The sequence below is a fragment of the Aulonocara stuartgranti genome (genome assembly GCF_965226115.1).
Source record: "Aulonocara stuartgranti genome assembly, chromosome: 5".
NCBI lineage: Eukaryota > Metazoa > Chordata > Actinopteri > Cichliformes > Cichlidae > Aulonocara > Aulonocara stuartgranti.
Window position 1 is genome coordinate 21,255,378 of NC_138943.1, and position 17,414 is coordinate 21,272,791.

Consider the following 17,414-nt stretch of genomic DNA (forward strand, 5'->3'; position numbering starts at 1 on the left):
GTTCACGGTAATACCGGTATAATGTTAGGCAACGATAGGAAAATGAAATATCGCGATAGAATATGAGTAAAACGCGCATGCGCAGTGCCTTTGTTTTCATACGCACATGGCCGATTGTTGAGTGAAACAGATGAACCAGAATTGGTTTGTAAAAATGGTGCGACTTCAGTGATGTGGAACTGGTTTGGTGTTTGTCCGTCAGATACACAACAAAGCACATTTTTTTGCAGAACATGCAAGCGGCCGTCGTTATTGTCGTATTTGTCGGACTAAGATGCTCTTAAATCTGGGAGTAATCTGGGTCCTAAACTCAGTACACTTCAGGTCAAACAAACACTGCAGCATCACTGAGAGTTAACTGTCTAAATTCTTTCATCTTTAATAAAACGATCAGCATTGCTGCTTTACCAGGTGTAACAATTCAGTTTAACTTCCAGGCATCCATGAAAACAAAATTTATTACATTTAACGGAGTTAGAAGTTAGCAGGAAGCTAGCGGAAGTTAGCTCGCTAGTTTCGCTAGTTACCTAAGCATGATATAGCATGTTCTGACTGAGAGATTTCTGAAAAAATTCAAACGTACAGCTCTGCTATCACTTCCAACATAAATGAAGGCAGGAAACTAAACAGCAGTGACGTTTGTAGGGTTACTGAAGTTGGGCTAGCTGGTATATAATGATGTGCTACGTGATCGCTAGCGACATAGCTATGTTAGCATAACATAAACAGTGAAGCTGGAGGATGAACACTAAGGTTCCTCATGGTTAGAGACAAATGCAATCGCATGGCAGGATGCTGTAAACGGACCAAACGTCAGTCAGGAGAACAACTGAGATAATCCATCCACAATACAAGGCTAGTCATTAATATACTGCAACAACATGGGAATAGAGCAGCTGCCAGAGAATTCAACATCAATGAATCAATGGTACAGAAGTGGAGGAAGCAAGAAGAATGAGTTTAATAAAGTTTGATTTATCTAACTGCTTTGTTTAGCTCAATGTGCCTTATGGTCCAAAAAATACGTACTGCACACTACAGTTTAATGTTGCAAAGCACCTCTTTTTAACTTCAGTGGATATTATATATGGTTATGCTCAGGATATGTCAGCCCATTTCTACTGGAAATGCCTTTTGGTTAAACTTTCAGCAAGGAATTTGCATTTGCACTGTTACATTTTTATAAAGCTTTAATGTACATAAAAACCAGCTTCTTGTTTAAGTGAAAATTAATGGAAGGTTGTCTTTTTGCGCTAGTAATGTTGTGGAGTATTTTGTCTCGCATCAATTATATCGTCAGTTATATCGTTATCGCAAATTTTCAAATGTATATCGTGATAAATATTTTTGGCCATATCGCCCTGCTCTATTTGAAACTTCGACAAACGCTTTTGTTTTCAATAATGTAATGTTTGCAGGCAGCCAGAGGAGAATCCAGTAAGTCACTGTATAAGGAAACGGTTAGAGGCAATAATTCTCCCTAAAATCTACCCTTTTGTGTTTATTCACCCAAAAACAGCCATTGCACTGACCACCTTGCTGTTGGCTAGCTTTGAGCTTTGCACAATGGACACACCACTCGTCTGTGTGGAGTGAGTCTGTTTGTCTTCTGATCTTAGAGCCTAACAGAGACTCATAATATCTTTTATTTTGCTCCAGCCTCTCTCTTTGATTTTTTTTAAGCTTAAGCTAAAATATTTTTATACAGACACATCTTTAAGTAAATTCACATGTAGATGTGTCCTTTCATTGACATTGTATTATAGCTGTGTCATCTCTACTTAAAAAAAGGAAACTTTTACATTTCTATTTGGAGACATGTTCATTAGTAATATTAGTTATGATGGGGACATCTTTGGAAAGAGCAAGGGTAGCTGTCTATTCCCTACTTCTAGTCTTCATGGTAAGCCAAACTAATTAACTCTTGGCTACGGCTCCAGACCGAGCACACAGCCACAATGGTCTGCTGGATTAACGCAGACACGGCGGCACGACGAATTAACAAAAGATTTGGAGACCAGTGAGTGAATGCATAAAAAGTAAGAGTGTGCAACGTTGCAAAATCACTTTCTCCTCATGTGATTAAGACACGTGGCAGATCGAATTAATTTGATCTGAATTAACGTATTTAAATGCTTTCTGGCACTTTAGTTCTTTCTTATTTACTTTCTCATTTGTTAGGGAAGCAATAATCAAAACTTTGTCTCGGTCTGATGATGCTGACAAACTCATTTAAAGTTGTGAATAGCTCTGACTCAGTTTGCTCTTGCCTCTCAGAATGTGAGAGTCTCCACAGCGGATAAAGCTGCTGTGTATGGAGAGTGGTCTTCACCTCTGTCATGTAATGACGCTTTATTTTAAAGGTGGCTGCCAACTAACCATGGTCAGAACATGTTAGGCCTTCTTCCATATACGTCTCTGAAATTTAAGCTGTGCTTACAAGGGATGTCACATGATCTATTCTTAAGGCACCTGATTTAAATCAACCCATCCCCACTCACTCTGTCCCCACAGAGCAACACCATTTTTGTTCTCCGGAGATTTGTACGCTGATTAAGTCAATACGGCTCTGAGACCAGCCCACAGGTCAGCTGTGATTCAAAGAGTAATGGCAGCATGGAAGACATCGCGCTTGAAGGCACATACTTGTAATGACAGAGCAATTACAGAGTCTCAGATATCACCCGTCCTCTGTGATCCAGGGCGAGAGAGGAGTCAGCGCAGTGGCAGACAAAATAAAAGTTGTTACACATTTTCTCTTTGTTTGTTTTTAACTGACACAAGCTGTAGGATCAACAGAGTAAAAATGAATGCTTGGTAAGACTGAAATTGGACGACAGCAGTATAACCACATGATGGCTCCTTTTTCACGTGGCATTTGGTTGTCCCTGATTTTTTTTAAAGCTGCTTTCACACATCATTGACTCATCAGGCTAACCACCTCATTGTGGCTAAAACCACTGGCCACATGGTGAGGTTTGCTCTATTGTCACATAATCCGAGAACAGCAGAATATAGCTGCACATCAGCGCAGTCCGGTGATACTTTAAACCACAGGAATCGGTTAAGTTATGTTTAGTTACCTTACTACTCTCTTACGCTCTCCTACAAACTCCTTATAAAATGTACGCATCAAACGAATTAAGAAAACACCTGAGTCACATATCAGATCTCAATGAATGACACATTAAAAGTTGAAAATCTTTACTGATATACATTTTGTAATTGAGAACAGCAGGTGAAAACCGAAAGCATCAATTCTTTGACGGCTAGATTTTAAAAAAGATAAATAAATAAATCACACAAAAAATCTAAACTAAAGTTGTTCCGCTCTGAAAACTGTCCCTTAATTTTGAATCAGACAAATTGACAGCTCTTTCTTCTTGTTTGAGAAATCTTTTTGATGCTGTCACTAATTGCCTCCGGGGGAGCTGACAGTATCCGAGGATGTGTAAAATCTTTACCTGTAATGTCGGTTCCTCTATCGTCGTCCGAGTCCTCTTCCTTCACATCTGTTCTGACCTCCTCTTTCATTTCTGGTACAAAGAAGTCCGTCTGACGAGACAGCGGAACCATATAGTTGATGACATCCGAACTGTAGATCTCAATAGTTGGGAATGCACAAAGCTTCCTCTCCTATTAAAATGGAAAAAGAAAAAAGACACAAAACAGGAAGTGAGATTTACCTTATAATATCCTATTACCCTTGCAAAGATAGGCGCGTTCGTTCTGTAAAAACCACAAAGACACTGTCGAATGTCACCTTAATATTTGTGTAAACTTGTGCTTGTGTCTCTAATTGAGAAAGTGATAACCTTTCATAATTACACTGAGCTGGAAGAGGAAAAAGAAGGAAAACAAGCACACAGACAGCATGAAGTCTGACTAGCTTTGAGTTATGAGAAAGATCAGATCAACAGAGAGCAGACTATCTGCTTAAACGACTCACACAAGATAACAGAATTCTACATAATCATCTTCACAATGATCAAGTTCAAGTGATGCACAATCTCTTTAAACAAATAACATGCCCTTTTCTTCACAGTGCCAGTGGCACCGGGGTCACTGGTTCTCAAAATGTGATCCCCACTGGTGGGGAATAGAGCCACTGCAGCTGTGGCGTACACGGCCAGGGGAAAACTACAGATTTCTGATGGAGTCGAGCTAACTAACTAAAAAAACAGAACTGTGATTCTGTTTTTTATCTTTGGTGGTAGGATATGAACTTTTCTGCCTTATGTTGTCAGACATGCCTGAAAAAGTGTTTAGGAAGCAGTGATGCAAAGGCCCTCATGTTTCATTTGCATGAAAAAGGTCTGAGCAGACTCAATTAACTTCAACACTGAGAGTAAAGGACATCTTCAGTTCTCACTGTACCCATCATGTTTTTCCAAGTTATTATTTTGCACTACAAAAGCTAAACACAAATTTAAAACACCCAAAGGCCTCATAAAACTGCTGGTTAAATCCTTTCTTTCAATGCTTCTCACATAAAACACGACAAAGAGCGTAGGGACCGAGGACCCGTGCTGAAGGAGTGTGATGAACACCTCAAACAAGCAGAAAACATTTCAAATATGCAGTTCAAAAGTGCCTTTGCTGATATAACACTATGTCTTTCACACATTAATATGTATATACTGTATCCCCTTCCATGTGAGTTCATTAAAGTTGCATTACCATCTACATCAGTGCGTCTACACTCTCCGCAAGAAGTATATGCAGTGAGTGGAGAGTTTATAAATATTATACTATATTTTCCTCTAAAGTGGACATTAGCCTTTCATAATTTTTCTTTATGCTTTCATATAGTTCTCAAGGGACTGCAGAGGAATGAGCTGTGTGATGAGCCATCAGAGCGCGGCAGAAGCAGAGGTGAGCTGCACAGGCTGGTCTCAGCTGTGATCGGCTGCAAAGTGACATATGAATGCTGGAATGCACAGACATGAACACAAGTCAATAAAAATCCCACGCAGTGTTTTTGCCCTTGATTTTATTTTTTTATTCCTTATGATTCATAAAAAAAGTTGCCTAGTTGTTCACTTATAATAGAGATCCGGCTAAGGGTAACACTCTGTAGCTACTAAAGAGAAGAGAGCTCAGTATGATGGGTTGTTTTACATAATTCTTTCTCGTTCCTCATATTAAAGGCAAATTTATGACTGTATACAGCTGCTGGCTGTGAGCACAGCTGCAGCTGCTCTGTCTGGCTCTTATAGGTGAAGCTGTGGCTGGATACAGTTATCACTCAGCCTTCAGACAGCTGCATTCGAAGGTTGACTCTGTGGTGCTGTGAATATGTACGGCTGTACTATTTGCTTCTGTGACAAATGTGTTAAACCGCCAACCCCATTACAGCACATTCATCACTTCACACACACATGTGCAGTCAGTGTTCTTCTCATTAACAGATGTGTCACAGTCAGAACTGCAACAGCCCAACTACAGCCATGGGTACAGTGACCGCTTTGTCATACCAAGGCTGCCCTCACAATCACAGCAATTACAGCCTCTGCCTCAATCAGCTTTGGCAGTGGTCACTGAGAACTGACCCCCCTCTTCCAGTTTTCTTTCACTGCGCAGCCACACTGAGGCTGCACCGGCCTGCCTTTACATTGCACAGATTAATGCATACCTATGAGATTTTCTCTATTGGTGAAAATGATTAAAAGGTGGTGCAAAAGTTTTGCAAGGAGTCCAGGAAAACCCGACCTTTTTGGGTCTAACTATATTGTTGTTTTTGTATATTTTTGGGAGCCACATTCCTGACATTTTGGGACATAAGCATTATGTGGACAACTGATTTCAGCAAATGGCTCCAAAACACTCAAAAGATTTCATAGTTTTGAGCTGTGCTTTGGGGCATTAAATCGCTACAAATATGCCCTTTACCAACACCAAAGCAACCTTTAACCATAACATTTCTCCACCATGCTTGAAAGATGGCTTCAAGCACTCCTTCAGCATCTTTCCATTTGCTCCACATCTAAGAGCTCAAACACACATGTGTCTATACACGACACTTCTTTCCCCCAAAACTGTCTCTGTCTAGTGTCTTTGAGGGGTTTTTTTTAACCACTCTTAATCATCTCCTTTTTACTGGCCAGCCTCATATTTGGCTTTTTTTTGTTGCAACTATTCCTAGAAGGCCAGCTTCCAAGAGTCGCCTCTTGACTGTGTGTTGATAATGGTGTTTGGTGGGTGCCATTTAATGAAGCTGCCAGTTGAAGACCTGTGAGGCGACAAATACATCAAACTACTTGTCTTCTTGCTCAGTTGCGCTCCAGGGCCTCACACATCTCTTTCTATTCTTGTTAGAGCAAGACCGCACTGTTCTGTGGAGGGAGAACTTGCCAGCACTGCATGCGATCTTCAGTGTTTGTCAGTTTCCCACAGCTTTCATTTCTTAGAACAAGAGCAAGAATAGGAATGTTTACAGCTTTATGGGGGGCCCCTTTTAAGACTTGAATAAAACCTGCAAAGAATTCAACATTAACTGAATAAAGAAGTGTTTCAGATTTCAGCCGTGATGACAGGAAAAGGAGTTTTTAATGATCAGTTAGGATTTCGCTTGCATTAGAGAGCAAAACGTGCCATTGACACACAGGAGTGCGCTTTGCTATGAGCGTCTGTATAAGACAACATTCCATTATCATCATTAATGGCATTCACAAACAATTTCATTAATGTAATTTATTTTTTATGTACATGTCTTTAAACTTAATAACAACATATTTAAGTGATAACTTATTTTTAGCTAAAATTACAAAAAATCAATAGAATGAAAAAGTAAAAAAATATGCAATGCTAACTGCAAGTAAAACTATAAAAGCATTAGAACAAAATGCCCTTGAAGTATTAAAAGCACACAAAACAGAAAAATTGCCTCATGATTGTTATGTTATAACTGATGTCTCGGTATCTCCTGCTGAAACTGAGCAAGCCGGTGCTAATTTGAGCTACTGAACCTTGTAAACATAGCTTTTATCACCAAGTTTATATATATCTTTTTAAATTATTGCCACACAAAGTAGAAAGTAACTGTAAAGTAGAAGTTGTGAAATAGCTTTGAAGATACTTGATATTTTTCTATTAAAAACAGGAGACTTCGAATAGAAGGAAACATGCAGGGAAAGCTCCAGGGAAGTATAACTCTAAAAATGTGACTTTGCACCATTATATAGATTTAAATATTCTTATTCTATTCACTTTTTTTTCTTCAACTAGCAAATAAGCGAGAATGACATTTATAAGAAGTGCTTTTGGTTCAGCTCGTTAGTTAAACCTCTCAGAACTGAAGTGACCACTTCGATTTTTTAAAAAAAAGCAGTTTCTCCCCAAAAAACAAAAAAGCCCTTAAACCTGGTGCACTTTTCAAAACTTCTTTTTGCTCTTTGAAAATGTTGCGAGGTTTATTTCTTTAAATCTGCTGCTGGATAAATGTGTTGTTATGTTAAACCGCACTGCTGATTTCTCCTTAGCGCACATATTCGTTCCCATGTGGAAACCTTCGTGCACTCGCTCTCTTTATATTACACAGTATAACTCCACTGTTTGAATTTTTATGCTCGCGCTGCTCTTCATCTCACCACGCAAATGTTCATAAAGGTCTCGTCTATAAATTTAAGTGAATGTATAGACTTGCTGTGTTGTCATGGTTATGTTACAAAACAAGCTATTCTGAGCTCTGAGGGGGAAATAATGAAAGAAACAAGTTGGATGGCCTAACTGCGGTAACCTGGCTCCATTTCCTATGGGTCAGGGTGATCTAGGTTGACTGATGGGTTTTAATCTAATCCTTGCAAAATAAGACTGTAGGAGCTGGTATGAATCACCTGGCTGCTACACACAGAGGCTCCAGCCTTGGGGCTCCTTATGCAAATGAGTGCCCATCTCCTTGAACCTACTCCGATAATGAGCAGGGAATTTGAGACAAAGACAGTTCACTATACTGTAGGCATACATGTATCTCCAAGGGATACGGTAACAGATAAAAGAAAGAAAAGCACATATAAGAAAGGTGTAAACCAATATATCTGCATTACAGACAGTAAGAGTTACTTTAAAACAGTCATTTGTTAATAATTTTCCATTTCTTTCCATAAAAGATTCTTCCAGCAGTGACTGCAAGATGTTATTTAAACACTTGGCTGAATCTGATGAATTAATGGTTACCACAACATCAGGGAGACAGGATAGAACTTCTATTATCTTTGGTACAAATAAAAAATTTTGCCTTTAACACAGGAAATGCAAAGTACTTTCTTTTGCAAAAGTCTCATACCTGAATAAAAAAATAAATGAACAAATAAAGCAACACAACAGCATGTGAAGCTACAAGAGGCACAAGATGATGCACATTTTCAATAATCCACTTTGCAGGATGCCAGTGTGTTATAAAGACAGCTTATTAGACAGCACGGGATTCTGGACCTTTTAATTTTGTAAATCATGTCATGCATATTACCAATTAATTACCAATTAATACTATATTACGGTGGCCCCTAGAGACAAAGCACGTACAAACTCCAAAACACTTGCAAACTCCAAAACACTTGCAAATTCCAAAACACATGCAAACTCCAAAACACTTGCAAACTAAAAAACACATGCAAACTCCAAAACACGTACAAACTCCAAAACACATGCAAAATCCAAAACACTTGCAAACTAAAAAACACATGCAAATTCCAAAACACGTACAAATTCCAAAACACTTGCAAAATCCAAAACACGTACAAATTCCAAAACACTTGCAAAATCCAAAACACGTACAAATTCCAAAACACTTGCAAATTCCAAAACACTTGCAAACTAAAAAACACATGCAAATTCCAAAACACGTACAAATTCCAAAACACTTGCAAAATCCAAAACACGTACAAATTCCAAAACACTTGCAAAATCCAAAACACGTACAAATTCCAAAACACTTGCAAACTCAAAAACACATGCAAATTCCAAAACACAACGGAAGTGCTCCAGGACGCTAGGGGCAGTGTTGAGCTTTTGTTACCTAGTAACTACACAAGCCAGGAAGTACCAATGACCGGATTTGGGGTTTGCAGCCTTAAAGGCCGCATTTTAAGGCCGATTACGTCACAGCGACAAGAGAAGGCTTTCCCAATTCAAAGGCTGCTCGAAATGCGGCCCTCAAATGCGTCCATAATTTCCCTGAATTTTAAGGATGGGTCGGTGTAGCCTTCATGGCCCAACATATCCCAGACTTCATAGTGCGGTGGTGGTGTGGATAATTTTGCCGAAAAAAAACGGTGGAAGCGGAGCGGAGGAAGTGTAAACTTTCAGAAGTAAGTACTGAATATTATGTCACTTATTTATGCGCAAATATTTTTTTAATGAAGAACATTAAACCATTATTGTTGGCCACATGTCGGGAAAGTTATGTGACATTAGTCATGTCTGTACTTTCAGAATTAACTTGGTTTTAAAGCCTTTACTTTAAAAAAATATATATATAGTCGACCTTAATCTTACAGAGATTGTGATGATTTTGTGGATAATTAAAGTCAGTCATATATCCACAAACACAACAAGCTGAAAGTCAGTGATGCTGCTCGGTTTGCAGTCCTGAATATCACAGCACAAGGAAGATTCACTGCACTGTTAATGTTAGCTATGTTATATTGCTGCCTCTGTTCGGTGGTGTTGAGCCAAACGGACTTTAACGTGTGTTTGAATGAGCTGACGGTTCACTCGTTAAGCTGAAAGAAAGATGCTTTAATCACAGGAGTCACACATGTGTGTCCACTGTACCATCTGGGAACTCCTCTTGTTTCGTAATAACACAAACACTAAATCCTCCTTCTTTTGTGCTGTTTTGTAGCAGTGTATACACCTGAGACTGTCACCTGTCTGTCTGTCCTGCACTCTCTCTGTTTCTTTCTCTCTGATTGTGTAATAAAAATATGAACATGTGTTTATAAGTCACACTTGTGTTTGAATCCTGCAGCTTATCACACATTTGATTTCCATGTGTGACGACTGCAAGTGTCCAGAGTGAGGACAGACTGAGGGACCCACTGCTGCACATCATCTGTGAGGCTTTGCACCCCTGATGATCCACCAGGACAAACTCAACAGTGTGTGAGGAAGAGGAGGAGGAAGAGCCAGCAGCAGCTGACAGATGGAGAGAATAGACAGACTGTTCCCTGTTTGTGAAGGACTGCTAGAAAAGTTTAAAATAACTAATTGTCTGTCCTGAATCAGTCTTATTAGGTAATGTTCAAATAATTTTATCATTCCAGTGTTTCCAGTGTGGGGGAAAGTACTCAGGGCCTTCAAGTTACGCACTATGAAAGGCAGCAACAAGTGTAATATTCAGAAACCTAAAGTATGTATCAGCAGCAGAATGGAGCTAAAAATAAATGTTTGTTTCAGTTCTATGAAGCTTTGAGTATTTTGGATCAGTAGCACTGCTGTGTTTGTTGCATCATATTGCTGTAATTGTTTATATGCTTTATATATTCTGAGCTAAGTTGATCTATAGTGTTACATCATATTTTACAAGGATGTTATGTGTTTGTATACTTTCTGCCCAGTTTGACCCATTTAGCAGAAGCCAGCCTGTTTAAGGCTCTGATATCTATTCTGTATGACTTAAAGCAGTTATGACATGGTCTGATTTTCTCACCCAATAAAGGAATATTTCATATATCAGTCTACTCTTCATTTTATCAGAAACAGTTATCACAGCTTGTACATTTTCTTTTTATAAATATATGTAAGCAATGAGCCAAATTTAGTAATGCCAGCATGAAGGAACAACATTTGTCTCTTATATATGATACACCTATATATGCACTGTCAAAGATACTTGTCTTTGAGTGAAGATTTAAGGTGATAAGACATATAAATAACTGCAACTTGAATCTGTACTGAAGCTCAGTATTTGACACAGAGTTCATGTTCACTGCTGTAATAGCTAATAATGATTAATATAATAACTAGAATATTGGCCATATTATATTTACATTACCAAAGTGATATGACTTTAGTCTCATGAACAACATCAGCTAATTCTTATTTACTAATTAATCTTGAAATGACTGTTCAGTACAGAAATGAAGCCCAAAAATCATGTTTTACTGTCCTGTGGTCTCAGCCTCAGATACTTATCAAATCACACAAAGCTCATGTAGAAACAAACAAACAAATGAACAAAATATGTTCTCCCTCATTTCTGTCAAACCAAGTTGTATGACACGTTTCCAGCGGTTAGTATCACGGTTGCTAGGCAACCTGGGAAGCGCGACGGAGACTAGACCGTCCCATACAGACAAACTTGCCGTTTATTTTGCAAATCGAGCTCAACACTGCCCCTAGCGTCCTGGAGCACTTCCGTTGTGTTTTGGAATTTGCATGTGTTTTTGAGTTTGCAAGTGTTTTGGAATTTGTACGTGTTTTGGATTTTGCAAGTGTTTTGGAGTTTGTACGTGTTTTGGAGTTTGTACGTGTTTTGGAATTTGCATGTGTTTTGGAATTTGCATGTGTTTTTTAGTTTGCAAGTGTTTTGGATTTTGTATGTGTTTTGGAATTTGCAAGTGTTTTGGAATTTGCAAGTGTTTTGGAATTTGTACGTGTTTTGGAATTTGCATGTGTTTTTTAGTTTGCAAGTGTTTTGGATTTTGTACGTGTTTTGGAATTTGCATGTGTTTTTTAGTTTGCAAGTGTTTTGGAGTTTGTACGTGTTTTGGATTTTGTACGTGTTTTGGAATTTGCATGTGTTTTTTAGTTTGCAAGTGTTTTGGAATTTGCATGTGTTTTTTAGTTTGCAAGTGTTTTGGAGTTTGTACGTGTTTTGGAATTTGCATGTGTTTTTTAGTTTGCAAGTGTTTTGGATTTTGCAAGTGTTTTGGAATTTGTACGTGTTTTGGAATTTGCATGTGTTTTTTAGTTTGCAAGTGTTTTGGGTTTTGCAAGTGTTTTGGAGTTTGTACGTGTTTTGGGTTTTGCAAGTGTTTTGGAGTTTGTACGTGTTTTGGATTTTGCAAGTGTTTTGGAGTTTGTACGTGTTTTGGAGTTTGCGTGTGTTCTTTAGTTTGCAAGTGTTTTGGAGTTTGCATGTGTTTTGGAATTTGCATGTGTTTTGGAGTTTGTACGTGCTTTGTCTCTAGGGGCCACCGTAATATATAGTGATTTACTGACACATATATTAGCCCATCTCAGTCCTGAGGAGGAATGTTTCTATAACATCTTATCTCATCCAAAACATTAGGGCACGGTCCGCTGGGTCATGTGGGTGGAGCTTCTGTGTTCTTTGGGCTGGCGGTGTGGTTGCTTAAAATGCAGCAGTGTTAAAGTACGTAGATGCCAAAGTGACATCAATATAAATGTACACAGTTTTCCAGCAGGGCATTCAGTTGTTGTGGCAAATCATTGGGCACTTACTTAATTCACAAACACACCACTCTAGAGCTGTTCTTCAAAATAAATGTAATTTGCTTTAACAGAAACAGTGAATATCATTACTGCACTCCTGCTAACGCATTAACAGTGTTACGTTGTTGAATATATTTATTTTGAAAATCATCCTAAAAATTACGAGTGGTGTGTTTTTCACTTCCATTAACATATTTTGCAATACGAAGTTGATTTTTTGAAAGTTTTTATTCTAATTTTCCGATTATAAAATCTTCACATAGGTTTGTTTATTCAATCATCTTCCCTGCTGCAGGCATTTCACTACACTTAATCTGTGGTTATAAGATTCATTTCTATTGTATCTTCTGTTGCTCTTTAAGGTATTTCAAAGACCTCAGTGACAGTTTTTTTAATTACTCCTTTTGCTGTCGACACAAACAACTACTTCTAATTACACAGTAATTGATTCTTCACTTTAACTGTACTTGCCTTTATGAACAGTGCACAATCAAAAGGCAATCTCTAAACTGAAGTACCCAAAGTAACATTAACATAATTAGCTTTTTTCTGTCTTTGATGATATTTAATGAAAACTAAACAGAGACAAAAAATACTAAAATATATACGGAAGCAGAGTTTTCAAACATAAGCCTACCTGTTATAGCTGGTAGGCCTATGTTATAGCTGCTCAAGTCTTCTGGCAGCATTAATCTTTACACCTGACAGTGACTTCTGTGATAGATTTTTATGAAGTTAACACCTGTATTTTAGGGGGATTGCACTTCTTTTTCAGGAGGCCTGATGGAACCTTTTGGAGAACAATGACCCACGTTGTGTTTGGTGCTGTTTGTTTTGGCTCTAGGATAGGCCTCAAGGACAGACTAGTTGCTTTTTGATAGTGCAGAGGCACAATTTGTTTCCTTATCTGGAGAGCAGACATAGAAGGGGGTATATGAAACTCTGTGTGAGATTAGAACATCAGAACAGGGATGATGATACCTGCTGTAATATGTTTTCATTTCTCCTCTCCTTGATATTCAGTCATTTTCATAATAAATATATTCATATTTTATACTATTCTTCTGGGTCCCTTGATTATTTCTGCATGAAGAAAATCTCTCATCATAACTTCTTACTAACCTGCTTTTGTTTACTCCAACATTGTTGGGTCCCCCCCCCACGCACACACACACCACCACCACCTTTTTTTAATCAAAGTATTTTTTCTTGTGGTAAATCCTCCTCAGCTAATATAAAAAGCAGGAGGTCTAACATACATTAGTTTATTTCACAAGGCATTATTACTGGTACTGATTGGAGCATAATTCACTATCATATGTTACGAGATCGCGGATACAAGCGGCAGAAATGAGCTTCCTCCGAAGGGTGGCTGGCCTCTCCCTTAGAGATAGGGTGAGAAGTTCGGCCATCCGGGAGGGGCTCAGAGTAGAGCAGCTGCTGCTCCACATCGAAAGGAGCCAGCTGAGGTGGTTCGGGCATCTGACAAGGATGCCCCCTGGGCGCCTCCTGGGTGAGGTGTTCCAGGCATGTCCCACCGGGAGGAGGCCCCGGGGCAGACCCAGGACACGCTGGAGAGATTATATCTCTCGGCTGGCCTGGGAACGCCTTGGTATTCCCCCGGATAAGCTGGAGGAGGTGGCTGGGGAGAGGGAGGTCTGGGCCTCTTTGCTTAGGCTGCTGCCCCCGCGACCCGGCCCCGGATAAAGCGGATGAAGATGGATGGATTGATGTTACATAAGTTTCACTGAAATAGGCTTGTTCCATATTACATGTTATACACAGTGTGTTTCATTTGTCTTACCTGTTTAAATGATTACAGCCATTTCATCTGACAGCCAGCAAAAGGAAAAAAACAGCAACAACTAACATCTATTATTAAACAACGATATGTACAGCAAAGGGGTCTGATCTGTGGGGGGTATGTTTCACTGACCAGTAATCTATACTTACTGTCACGGAGGAAATAAATAAAGAAATAGCAGACAGATTAACTGTCATAATCAAAACTCGCTCCCGGCTTGAACATCTTAATTATACGACAAGCAAGATGTTCTCTTTCCACCCAGTGGCCTTTTGTGGTTTCTGCCTGTCTGCTCTCTGATTGGGTGCCATCTATTTCCCGAAAGCTTATCATGGAGTCAACAAGCTTCCACTTAACCTATGTCTTGAAGCTGCTGGGAATGAAATGTGCTCTGCTGCAGGATACAGAGGCAGATGGCTGAACCATCGAAAAACAGGTCACTGCTTCCTTGCCCGTCGCCTCCTAGCAGACTCAATGGTTATCATCGTCATGGCCACACTTTCCAAAATTCCTCATCACATTAGGAAATCTCACCTCTTAATGATTACTGATGACTAAAGACTAAATTGACTACATTTAAATTGACAGCGGATACAATTTAATGATTAATATTTACTATACAAAATAGCCTTTTCTTAATTTTTCATTAATAATACATCTGAAGGAAAAGCTCTTGTGCTTGCAAATAAACAGAAGATAATCCCCAAGTTGGTGATGTAAACAAATCAGAATATAGTGGAGGTGTGAAATCCATTTATAATTATGTGCAGTCAAGTGCTAAAGGCACAGAAGTTTGAATTTCAATAAAAATACACCTGCTAAAGTCACTACTGTATTTGGTTACATTTTGTCTATGAAAAAAACACATTTTAATTAGAGAAATCAGACAATCTGGAGTTTGATTTGCCTGATAGCTCAAAACTCTGGGGCCTGCTGTTTGCTGACAACAGTAGAAAAAACATATATGTAGGCGTTGCGGCAAAGTGTAAGACACAGAAGTGGGTGATATCCATCATATATCCACCAGCCACCCCTCATTTTTTAATGTTTTGCTTCAGAGGAGCCAAATATAATGCATTACTGTATTAGTTACCATGTTTTCAGTTGAATCTATGAAAACTGGCAAATATCGCAGTTTTAGGCATATCTTAGTATGAGGAGTGAGTCCTAAAAATTTAGGAAACTGGACAAGTGGACGACAAACGAACAAGTGACAAACTTATAAACTATCAACAACAGATGAACAGTATCTGAAAGTCATCCTTAAGAAATCCACCAAAAGCCTGACACAGGGTCTAAAACATGCATCTGGCCCTTCAGTTGATCCATCTACTGTTCACGGACGCCTCACTGGAAATGGTCCCAGTAGAAGTTGGCTGTCAAGAAGCCATTCTTAAGGAAGGGAAGGTTGAGGTATGTCAGATTAAACAAGAACTGGACGAAAAATGTGCGGCAACAGGTGTGGTTCAAATCGTCAAATATGTATGCAGGAAGCCAGGAGAGAGGTACAACGGGTATTTACAGCCAGAGCCTGCGCCTGTAAAACACAGTGGAGGCTCTGCCATGGTTTGGGGCTGAATTTCAGCCAGTGATGTTGGGGATCTTGTCAAAATTGACAGAATTGTGAGCGCAGAAAAGTACTATCCGATTTTGATCCACCACACAGTGTGGGATCATCTTGACTTAGAACAAAACAACAGTCGACCAAAATCCAAAGAAGAGCTTTGAATGTCCCACAAGAAGCCTGGAGAACTATTCCTGAAAACTACTTACAAGAAGTGACAAGAAAAGTGCCAAAGAGAGTTCAGGCTGTGTTGAAAAGTAAAGACAGTCCGACCAAACATAGACTTTCAAGAGATTTTGCCTTATAAGCTGTATTTCCATGTAATGTTTGCATATAGTTCAATACATTGCTGCACCTATTTCCCACATTCCCTGCAAAATATAAAGAAATCATGGGTACTGTAGTACTCTACCTTCAAAATACACATCACAATCTCTGGCACATGGCAGAAGTTCAAAAGCAAAGAAAACATAAAATGTTAGAAAAATATGTTATTTGCTGCATGTATTGTTACTACAATACAGCATTTCATGCCTACACAGGATATTTTATCTTGTGTGTAACCATGTCGGGATTTCCTCTGTAAAGAAAAGTATTAATTAATATCAGCTGCTTGGCCGATGTAGTGTACAGGATTTTTAACCAGAAAAGAATAGTATCATCTTGGCTTAGGAATGCTTCTTGTATCACATACCTCATTAGGTAATGAGTAATTAATCAGGCTCTATCCTTAGAACAAGACAAGTACTGTGATATTTACAGGATCTCACAAAATGTCCGTGGAAGAAGAGGTGTGAAGTGAACAAACATAGAACAAGTCAGTTTGAAGGAGAACGAGATGATTAAACAGAACAAAGGACACAGGTTGAAGCATCAGTTCTGTGGATGTGCCCTTGAACACAGTCTTATCCCCAGGATAGTACTCTGACTGACCTTTTATTAATACTCACTTCAAGATATAGGCAGTAATTCCCCCACTGAATCAATAGAAATGCCCCCACTTTTAATTACTGCTCATAAAGCAGCCTTCCAGGAGGAATATAATTGCTACTGCAACAATCAAGATCGGTATATCAGTCAGATGGGTCTCATAAAAAGTCTTCTCAGGTGAGATTGAAATACATACTTTTTCACATTAATTTAAAAGCAACTGGTTTTCTGTCACTTATAAGAAAATATGAGAAATGATAGCAGCTGCTCAAATGATTGAACGGAGACAACAGTCAATTTTCTATTATTACCCAAGTCTGACAGGATTTCTAGACCACAAAAGCGAATGACTTGAACCCTAATAATTTCCAAAAAGTTACAATGTTTTGAAACTGGAGATTTAATTGAACCTTCTGACAGATTGAAAAAGAAATGGCATATTAAAATTAAATAATAAATTAAATATTATTTTGCACATATGCATTGTTGTGCAATTTATTCATGTTTTTCAGGAAAAAGAAATCGTACTGAGGATGAGGAGGTTTCAAAAACTCACAAAAACCCATGCATCGAATATGGAACAAGTGGCATTACAGTGCCAAGTTAGTAGTTTATGGTGATTTAACTACACATGTGGGTTACTCAGGACTGACTGGGACAAAAAGTGTGTGTGTGTGTGTGTGTGTGTGTGTGTGTGTGTGTGTGTGTGTGTGTGTG

At 38.8% G+C, this 17,414-nt stretch overlaps 1 protein-coding gene and 1 long non-coding RNA gene across 2 annotated transcripts in view; one reads left to right on the plus strand and one right to left on the minus strand.

Moving 5' to 3' along the window:
- LOC309706017 overlaps positions 1-5,032 on the plus strand; it is a 52,369-nt gene extending 47,337 nt beyond the window's left edge. Inside the window, exon 3 of the long non-coding RNA XR_014276659.1 lies at positions 4,813-5,032. This is a non-coding gene — a long non-coding RNA (uncharacterized lncRNA). The remainder of the gene's footprint in view (positions 1-4,812) is intronic.
- Positions 1-17,414, minus strand: part of tex264a (testis expressed 264, ER-phagy receptor a) — an 80,923-nt gene that overhangs the window by 8,588 nt on the left and 54,921 nt on the right. The window contains exon 3 of the mRNA XM_082532193.1: positions 3,465-3,636. Coding sequence (XP_082388319.1) covers positions 3,465-3,636 — 172 coding nt within the window. The remainder of the gene's footprint in view (positions 1-3,464; positions 3,637-17,414) is intronic.